Here is a 10,955-nt window from a genome sequence, read left to right on the forward strand (position 1 = left end):
GAAAGAGAAATGTCAAGAGGAGTAGGTAGGGCACTAGTAAAAGAGGGAAGAGTATGGGCTGGCAACAGGCCTGTGCAAGGGCAGGATAGTTTAGTCCTGTCACCACTAGTGTCAGTCAGCCTGTTGAGGGAACCTGGCAGGAGGTGAGGGCGTGGCCGAGCGTCACACAGAGTGGAACATGGGGAGTCTTCCCTGGGCCTCCATCCATTGATTGCCTGGAAGAGACTAAGTCATCAGCGTTTACTCTTAGGGCCAGTGAGTCGGTCTTGTTGTTTGAGAAACTCTCTTGCTTGAGCTCAGCCTCCCACCTGCCAGCTCAGTCCTTCAGCTAAGAAGAGACTTTCATTCCGCTTCTAGGCGGCTCTGCTGTATCCCTGCGAAGGTTCGTTTTCCTTTTAGACTTGACTGACTTCAGGTAAATGCCCTCGGTCACTATTCCATTCTGAGTACAACATTGATGGAGATGAATTACATATCACAAGTGACTATAAACAAGTAAAATAACTCTCTAAAATGAATTTTTGTTACATTATAGTTACACCACACATACTTATACAATTATACTGTATTCTATATGAAAAGCTTAACGTATTTTGAGTGTGAACTGATTTCAGGTATCTTCTAGACTTCTCCCCTTACTAATTACAGAGAACTGCATGGACACTGTGATTATGATCTATTTTTTCCCCTGCATATTTTATTTCATACACAATTCTATTTTTTATTAGTTATTATGTGGATAGTTATTCTGGGTGAGACTGTAAAACACAACATAAAGTATTTTTGTCTTAATAATCAGTTGAGTCAGGAGGCAGGCTAGCACTGTGAAGTTTGTATACCCACTGGCTGATGATCCCTGCCCACAGCTTTGCTGAAATTGCTGCCCATTGTTTGAACCCCGGGAGTGCTTGATCAGAAAGCTTCCTTAGAATTTATGGTTACCTTGCATTTACATGCTCAGAATCTGGACCTAATTTTGGCCATTTTGCCAAGTCGGGACTTAATAACTAGCAGTTTATCAAATACAGCTCACTCATATTTTATTTAAATGCCAAATAAAGCAAATAACACTTAAAATTCTTGTTTATTAATAAAGGAACTTTTTTAAAAGTTACATTTTCTGCTAGGGAAAAGAAAATGTCACTTTTTATAATTATCTTGTGATAATAAGTTTTTCTAAATTTTCATTCCTAATTGCCCATGATTGAAAGCTTAAAAGCAGTGAGATCTAAAAAGGAGCATGTTCTGTGTATCCCAAAGGTAGAAAAGCAGCCACAGCACTTTTCCCCATCACGTAATTCTAGTGATCATGTTTTCAGACGGATGAAAGCACCGCTCAGGATAGGATGTGTTTATGAGAGGCCGAAACCTGCACTTTTTATGCTGCGTGTTGCAGGTAGATTTTATAAGGGGGAAGGAATTAGGGAAAATTCATGAGTGCTTGCTTAGAGGTGGGAATAAGAATTGACTGCAACTGGACAAGAGGAACATTTTTTAATATGATGGAAATGTTCTAAAATTGGATTTGGGGGTTGGATGCACAGCTGCATCTATAGTAATAAAAGCATAATATGCTAATTAGACCTGGCAGCCAGCCTTCCGGACGAAGCCATGGGGGCTGAGGCAGAGGCAGTTAGGGGCAATCAGGCAGGCAGATGAGCAGTTAGGGGTGATCAGTCAGGCAGGCAAGTGGTTAGGGGCGATCAGGCAGGCAGAGTGATTAGGGGCGATCAGACAGGCAGGCGAGTGGTTAGGGGCTGTCAGGCAGGCAGGCAGAAGCGATTAGGTGCCAGCGGTCCCAGGTTGCGAGAGGGATGTCCGGCGGCCAGTTTAGGCCCAATTGGGATCTGGCCTAAACCGGCAGTCAGACATCCCCCAAGGGGTCCTGGATTGCTAGAGGGTGCAGGCTGGGCTGAAGGACCCCCCCGTGGCCTGTCTCCCCTGTGCACAAATTTTGTGCACTGGGGGCCTCTAGTAAATTAATAAAATTACTGAATTGTACATTTACAGTGAATGAATTTAATGCTACTAAACTGTACTATAGTAAAGTTGAAAAAATGGGGACAGTGATAGAAAGTTATTACAAAAGGTTTAGGCACAAGGTGTAATGCCTTTTTGTCCCAGTATGAACCAAGTCATTGGATTGGAAAATTTTTATTTTTAATTAGTTTTACTCTTTGATGTCATGAAGTTTTACAATTTTTGTTATGATACAAAGCCTTTACTTAGGATGTAGTTTCTTTGTAATCATGGCTTTTTTGGCAGTACTTTTAAATTTTGGAGTATTGCTGCAGTTTTTATATTACAGATTTCCCAAATATACTATTTAATGTAAAAATTAAAGCACTTCTTAGACTAATATAAGAAGAAAGAATGAGTGTTTGGATGTTAATGGCTCTAGTTATTACAGTTAGCATGATTATTTGTCCCCTCAGTCCATGGTAGCATCTTTTAAATGATTTAACTATTATACCCTAAAGAAGTCATTTGCATAGATATTATTATTTGTTTGCTTGTTTTTAATTTTTTAAATCCTAGCTTGTTCTATAATGTTTCTGAAACAGCTTATAGAAATGCTTAGGGTACATGAGGTAAAATTAAATAGTTGAGACTATTTTATGAAGAAGAAAGAAGGATAAGAATATAAAATAAAACTAAATGTGCTGGACTATCTCATTCTTTGACAAAATAGTTCAACTATTATGTACATAAAGTTACCTTCTTACCTGGGGGGGAGGGGATGTTCCTCTATGTTTGCCTCTTTCATCCTACCTTGTATACTCCCGATATATTGAGACTTATTTTTTTTTTAAGTGTAGAAATAAGAGTTACTTATGTTAGGGCTTAAACACTAGTTAAACATGTATTCTTACTGGTTTTACAAAGTTATATTTTGTTTGAGTAATCATACACTTCTTTGCTTTTCAGGCAGTCTGAATATGGCGGTGTAGTATTTGGTGGCTGGGCGCGAATGGCTCAACCCATTGTGGCTTTCACTGTGGTTGAGGTTGCCAAACCCAACATAGGTGAAAACTGGCCAACCCGAGTTCGTGCAGATGTCACCATCAATCTCAATGTCAGAGATCACATCAAAGATGAATGGGAAGGTAATCTTGCATTTCAAAAAGTGGTTACCTATTACCTTTTTAGTTTATTATACTAGAGGCCCAGTGCACGAAATTGGTGCACTGCGGGGGTGTCCCTTAGCCCGACTTGTGCCCTCTCACAGTCCGGGAGCCCTGTCATCAATCGCCCCAAAGAGGTAGACCCTGCCCACCTGGCTGGGGCTCCACAATGGATCGCCCCCGCAGAGGGAGGCCCCACCCACCCGCCACAGTGCCACCACAGGGTAGCCTGGGCCTCTCTTTGGGGCAATTGATCACGCTCCACAGAGAGAGGCCCTGCCCATCTGCCATAGCCCACTGGTCAGTCACCTGGGCCTCCCTCTTTGGGGCGATTGTGGAGTCCCCCGTTTGATCAATCGCCCCACCAGCCAATGGCCTGGGCCTCCCTTACAGGGTGATCATGCAATCGATTGTGCCTTGCAGAGGGAGGCCCGGCCCACCCACTGTAGCCCGCTGGTCAGTGGCCTGGACCTCCCTCTTTGGGACGATCGTGCAATTGATTCCATCCCGCAGATGGAGGCCCCACCCACCTGCCGGAGCCCACTGGTCGGTGGCCTGGGCCTCCTCTTTGGGACGATTGTGGAGCCCCCTGATTGATCAATTGCCCTGCTGGCCAGTAACTTGGGTCTCCCTCTGTAGGGCGAACATGGGGCGATGGCTGAGCCCCCGACCAATTGCATCACACCCGCCTTGGCTGACCTGGCGCCAGTGGATGTCATAGTGTGGTTGTCCAGACAGTTGTTCTGCTGTTCAGCCGTTAGGTCAATTTGCATATTATGCTTTTATTATTATAGACTTTCACTTAGAGAATTAGCAAAGCACTTTTATTAAATGTTACCCTTCTAAACTCATGAAGTTTAATCCTTAAAATTTGATTTAAAGAATGGCAGTTGTCTTTGTAATTATCATTAATAAAAAATACCAAGAATCATATAAGAATGATTAAATACCTTAATACTTTAATAAAAACATAAAATAGTATTCATATCAAAGTGTTTTTAAAATTGCAGTTAGCAGAGCTGTAAGTGTTTTAAATCTTAAATTTAGTAAGGTAATGTTTATGAATTTGTAAGATCAACATAAAAAGTAAAAATATTAGTGTTCACTAAAGAAAGGGGGAACACAGGCAGAGCAAGAAAATAGATATTTTAAAAGATAAAAAGTGAAGAGAATAGGGATGCATACCATTTATGGAAAATAAAGATACAAAATCAAAACTAGACAAACTCAAAAGGAATTTTAGGGGGATCTACAAAACAATTCAGAAAGAAATAATAATAGTTTATTTTCATCAAAGGGGAGAAGTCAGATAATTAGTCAGTGAAATTCTATGTACTCAACAGTAAATAAATAAGAATTCAGAGATATTAAATGAGTTATTTTTTTATTTTTTGCCAGGCAAGATTTGAGGGATGGGAGTTCCACAGTAAATTTTATTTAGGGATATATATGTTGAGAGTTACTACATAAGATAGGGTTAAAACAGTGCTAACATCTGTGCCTGAAATGTCGCATGAGCTGAGTTTTAATTGGCACTTCTCTTTTTCTCCCAGCTGTCTGTGAGAGCTCTTGCTGCCTTGTTGTTAGACATAGTAGCTGGTACATTTTATCTCCTTTCACCTTCTTGGCATGCCAGAAGGGAAGGGATAGTCCCTTAATGGTTTACTTTTCAAAAACCATTGCTGTCGACATAGCTGTTTATAACCACAGGGACTTTATGATATATTTATCACATTAATTCTGAAGGAATCCAGCAAAGAAGCTGGCCAACTGTTTGACAAATGGCCACTGTAGTGGATATCATTTGTGACAGATTTTGCAACTTCAGTTTCCTTCCAAAGACTTGTAATCTGATGCCTTACACATCTAGAATAATGTGTACCTTTATCATTTCTAAATATTGAGGAAGACGTTAAGTTGTTGGAGATGCCTTCTATTTATTGCCCTTTAGAGTTAAGGAGGTCTTAAAATAAGCACTGTTTTATGATAGGTAATAAACTGCCATAACTTATTGGCTACCCCTCAATGTAATATTGGAAATAAACTTAAAAACAAGGATCCTTTACAGAAACTTACAGATGACAGATGACAAGTCTGCATTGTGGTTTTAAGGGGAAAAAATAATGCTTTATCCAATCCCCTTTCCTCCATTACTTTGCAGACTGCTATCAGGACATCAGTCATTTTTGGAGGGGGTGAAGGAGAGCTCTTCTTTTCTTTTAAGCATAGGCCTCTGGTAGAATAAGAAATAGAATGGGTGAATTTTGATGGGTAGGATAGAGAACAATAGGGTATTATGAGGGGAGCAACTCATATTTTAAGGAATGGTGGGGAGAAAAGTGTTTTCTGGGAGGCCAGAGCCAAAATTCACACCCAGTATTGATCACAAAGAGTAACCTAGTAGAAAATTGAGGCAAAAAAATTAGAGAGAGGTTCTAGTAATGAATATTATCCCTGTGAAAACAGAGTAGTTTTGAAGAATTTAAGGTAAATTCTATAAAACATTCTTCTTGTTCCTGTAAGAATGTGTGAATTTCAGGCCCTTCTCCATCCCTCATTTAAAATTAAGGAAACAAAATTAAGGAAATTGAAATGCCGGATTCTGCTCAAAAGGCACATTCACAGATGGAATGAATGCAGATGGTTGAAAGGAGAGAGGTAGTTGAGCTCATTGTAATATAGGTATTTTTGATGTAGATCTGTAATGTCCCACAGTAAAATTATCTGCCTTAGGAGGGAATGGGCACTCATCCTTCCTTGATACCAAAAAGCGACATTGATAGAAACAAATTACCTCTCAGGGCCACTTCTTTGTCTCAAAGACTTGGACCTTTTAATGAGTCGTGCAGATCAGAAGTCACAAATCACAGAATAGTTCCTTTAGTTCTCATTGCTTCTCCTGCTAATTTGCAGAGAATTTGTTGAGAAATAAAGTCATTATTATGAATTAAGAGTTATTATTTCTAACACACTTGAATCCCACTCTATATTGAAACAAACCAGAATGGTCCCAGCACTGTTAGACATACACATTGCTGGTTTGATTTAATTGTGTATCTTGTTACCAAGGTTATGAGCAAACAGACTGCTTAAATTTTCATTTATGTCATATACTGGCTAACAAAATCAAATCAGAAAAGAAATAAAGATTAAGTGGGATGATATTATGTGCTATGTGATCTAATTTTATGTCCCTTGTCTTCCATTGCCTAGTTTTACTAGAGTAGGGAAACCAATTGAATTATAATTTGGTCAGATAACTGAAAAGCCATGGACTTTGGCACAAGTCTCCTGTTTCTTGACATTCACTTACAAAAATCTTCCGTATTTGCCAATTGAAACTATATATACTCAGCTATCTTTTCAAGATGGTGTCTGTAAACAATTCTATTGTGCCTTGATGAATTATTTTTGAGTTGACCCTTTTTGGCGAAATACACTTAGACTGTGGTTGGAGTGACTGATGTTATGAACCTGCTAAATATGACAGAGATGGATTATATGCTAGCCATATTTCTGGTTACTTATTAAGACTGTTAAGAGTAAGAATGAAGGTAAACATCCAGTTTTAGAGCTGTAGCCAGACGTGAAGGGCTTATTTAGTAATATCTTCATGGTAAAAAGGTTCAGATTTTAATATATGGGAACTTTCATTTAATTACTACTATCAAACATTGAGTATTAGAGGTTATAGAAAAGCCCATAATTGTATTACAGTACAAATATAATTTTTGACCACCTCTCATATTTTGAATGTATTTTTATATTTCTATTCTAAAGATAAGAGCTTAAGAAATTGCTAACAAAAGACTAAAAACAATGACATTCTGATAAGTGAAAATGTCTTAATGTTTTACCAGGCCTTCGTAAGCATGATGTATGCTTTTTAATTACGGTGCGTCCCACGAAACCATATGGTACCAAGTTTGACCGGAGGAGACCTTTTATTGAGCAGGTTGGCCTGGTTTATGTCCGAGGCTGTGAAATCCAGGGCATGCTGGATGATAAAGGACGTGTCCTTTTTTTCCTTTTTGTGTATTAGGTGATACTCTTACTAGTAGTTTTATATACTAAATTCACACAGGATTATCTATAAAGTATGGGTAGAGTACCTACCACCCAGTTTTAGAAATAAATAATATGGTTTCTAAACTGTTAGATACTGGAAAGGACAGGATCTTTTGAAATCATCTTTATTTAAAACTTCCTTTTACATTAATTTACAGTATTGCTTTTTATAAAACCTCTTATAGTTAGTTGTTCAATGATATATTTGTCTAATTTCTTCTTCTTAAGTTTTACTGATTTGATTCATTATAGGAGTGGTTCTTAATTGGGAATAGCACTACCCTGCAATTTGAAATGTGTGGTAGTATTTATATTGTCAGATGACTAGTGTAGGAGTAGGGGTTGGTGAGTTATTGGTATTTTCTGGTTGGGGACCAGGGATGCTAAGCATGTAAACAGAACTATCATGTAGAAGGAACTGTCCTGCCTGGGATGCCAGCATTATCCCATTTAGAAATGTTGCCTTACAAGGCTAGTCAGCTCTTTGAGTTCTTATCTTATCACTGATTGTTTTTTTGAAATTCTTACATTGTTCTGACTTTTTTGGTAATACTTACTATTAAATTATAACTGCGTCCATGCCTGGTGCTTAATTTATAATTTAGTTATTAAACTTCTCATAGAACTTCAATTCGCTTTTATTACCTGTGATTTCAAGATTGCACCATTGCTAAAGTGCTGATACTTAGGTCGCTTCTCTCACTAGAATAAAAGAAAAATAGAAGGGAATGGAGGATAGTTGGAATAAACATAAGGCCATATGATGGGACCAGAGTTGGAGGTCTAAGACAGAAAGAAAAAGCCTCTGAGCTTTCAGCCATTAGAATATGAAACTTCCTTTCATACTAGTGATATTATATATGGAATATGGAAGGAAGAAAAGAGTAATCACCAGGCACTTACTATATGTAAGGCAGTAGTAGGAGCTGAGCTCTGAGTGGCTGACAAAAGTCAAGTTCTTTGACTTCAAGGCTCTGATTTTAGTTGAGGTCATATTCAAATAATTGCAATTCCTGGCATTGCCTCATAAACATTACATGACTACTCTGGGAAGAAATAGTAATAAGTTTGAGAAAGGAGAAACTATTTTCAGCTTTCTGAAATTTGAAATGGGATGAGTGGAAAACATTCTACTCGGGAAGATGGCTGGAGTAAAGTCTGGACAGTTTACTCATTTCTAGAAAAGGAATACTGCTAACTTGTTTTGATATTTGGAAAGTAGATATTTAATAGTATATATTTCATTGAACAGACTTTTTCAAAATGTTTAGGACCCGAACCCAGACCCAATCTTAGAGGAGAGTCAAGGACATTTAGAGTGTTTTTGGATCCAAACCAGTATCAACAAGATATGACCAATACCATACAAAATGGAGCAGAAGATGTGTATGAAACTTTCAATATAATAATGAGAAGAAAACCAAAAGAAAATAACTTTAAGGTAATTTGGGGGCTTTAAAACCAAAAATGCTGCATAATCTGAAAAACTTTAAGACAAATAATAGATAGTAGGTTTAAAGGATTTGTTAAGAAAATTATCATCACTGCTTTTTTTATTCTAAGCAGTTCTCTTAGATTAAATATAGAAACTTAAGGAAATTTATTTGCTAAATCTCTTTTGTCTTTTGATCAATTTAGCAACTTAAAATATTAATTCATGTGTTACTTTAAAGGTCAGCCTCCTTCCTTGCTTTTTGTATATCACATTCAGTTTGTGCCTCAGTATGAGGTGAAGAAAACTGCTTGTTTATTTGTTTACTGGGACTTCTTTTATGAATCAAAAGTAACTCCTATGGAATCTTAGGGCTTTGAATTACTCTATGATATAATGTACTTATACTTTACTTGTTAGTGGAAAAAGATTTGGGGACTAGAGAGTTTTATTTTCATAATAACTTTGTGTGTAGAGGAGTTTTAGTAAAGGAAGGTTTTAAAAATTATTCTTTGAAACTATATTATAAAACTTAAACATTAAGTGGTTCTGCATTTGGTGATACCAGCTTTTGCACAAGTGCCTTTACTTACTCCACCAAGCACAGTGCTTCTTATACATTATCACTTGATTATTTTTTTACTAGTTGTTATTTAAAAAGAAAGCCTCACCTACAAAGGAATTTATTCCCCATTTACCCTGTTGTTGAAGACAAAATAATGGAAATACCTTTCATTTCTTTGGTCTCACATTCCACCTGCAGTTCATCAATCAGTCGGATTGACTTACCCCCTCCACGATGCCATGTCCAGGACACCTCATCTCTCACATCCCTGCTTCCATTTGTGACTGCTCTTCCCCTTAGACCAGCGGTTGCCAACCTTTCGGACCTCGCGGCCCACCAGTGGTCCGCGGACCACCATTTGGCCACTGCTGTTCCAAAGGTTTCCTTAAAGTTTAAGGCTTAGACCACTCTCCACCTAGTGGCTGAGTGCTGGTTATACCTGGTACCCCTGTTCAATGTTTCATAGTTTTTTATCACACTAGAAAGTTGTCCTCATAGTCAGAGAGGCCCCTTCCCTCTGTTTTCTGGCTACCTCTCCACCGTCTTTTTCTAACACGTTTCCTTTATTCACTCCATGCCAATCACACTGACCTTTTGCTGTTCTTTAGTAATCCAAGCCTTTGCACAGTGTTTCCTGTACCTGGGCAGTCATCCCCAGGCATTTGCATGGCTTGTTCTCTGACTTTATATGGGCAACTCTGTTTAAATGTCACCTCTTAAGAGAAACCCTCTCTGGCAACTTTATCTAAAGTAACCTCTCCCTTTCTCATCATTCTTTATCCAATTATGTTTATTTTCCCCTACTGCCTTTATTATACCTGATAATTATATGCTATTTAACTGACCTTAGAATGACTTTATATTGTTATTTCCCTGACATTAGAATGCAGGTTTATGAGGGCAGGTCTCTGTTTTGTCTGTATCTGTTTTGTTTCTCTCAATAATGATTGGATTTCAGTCAGTTTACTAAAATGAAAGTTTCTTATATTTATTCCTTTGATCTTTTTTTTTTAGTGCCTACTGTGTCTGGTATTGTGCTAAGTTACATAGAGCTAATAGAGATGACTGAGGCACTGTTTATACCTTTGGGGAGCTTAGACTACTAATAAGTGAAGTTAGAAATATAAACAGATAGCTACCATGAAAGCTTAGAAGGTGCCAAAAGTCATAACAAGGGTACAGGTAGAAGTGTCCTGGAAGTTCAAAGAGGCATTCAGGTTCTGATCTAAGAGAAAGGAGGGATGATTAACTTGCCTATGTTTGGGGAAAATGCTTTTTTGGTATCTTTGGTATTTTATTTTATACCTGGGCAGCATCCCTCGTTTATTTCCTTCACTCTTTTCCTGTTTGTACAGCCTGTCCTAATCTGGATACTTCTTGCCTGAATAGTTGCACAAAACTGCCTCCTTTGTCTCTACCCCTGTTCTCCTCTTAGTCTGTCACCTGTCACCTGTTCTTCATACCCTTCCACTGGTCATTTCACTCTGCTTTTCAAAACATTTCTGTGACTATGTTAATGATGACATAAATCAAAGCTTTTTCACAAATCCTTTACTTGAGCTAATTTGAAATGCCACTTTTCCTCCTTGAAACCTTTTCTAATGTCAAAAGTCTCCCCTCCATCCATCTCTCACCTACCTCAAATTGTGCTCCCGGTATATTTTGTAGTATTTTTTACTCTTTGCCACATTCTGATGCTTTGTATCATTGTTAATGACATATTTTATTTCCCTACTAGAATCATAATTACCTTAAAGACATTTTA

At 38.0% G+C, this 10,955-nt stretch overlaps 1 protein-coding gene across 1 annotated transcript in view; it reads left to right on the forward strand.

Annotated features, from left to right (window-relative positions):
- Positions 1-10,955, forward strand: part of AQR (aquarius intron-binding spliceosomal factor) — a 90,758-nt gene that overhangs the window by 43,341 nt on the left and 36,462 nt on the right. Inside the window, exons 18-20 of the mRNA XM_006778172.2 lie at positions 2,929-3,107; positions 6,986-7,140; positions 8,446-8,634. Coding sequence (XP_006778235.1) covers positions 2,929-3,107; positions 6,986-7,140; positions 8,446-8,634 — 523 coding nt within the window. The remainder of the gene's footprint in view (positions 1-2,928; positions 3,108-6,985; positions 7,141-8,445; positions 8,635-10,955) is intronic.

This window comes from Myotis davidii, unplaced genomic scaffold (genome assembly GCF_000327345.1).
Source record: "Myotis davidii unplaced genomic scaffold, ASM32734v1 scaffold46, whole genome shotgun sequence".
Classification (NCBI taxonomy): Eukaryota; Metazoa; Chordata; class Mammalia; order Chiroptera; family Vespertilionidae; genus Myotis; species Myotis davidii.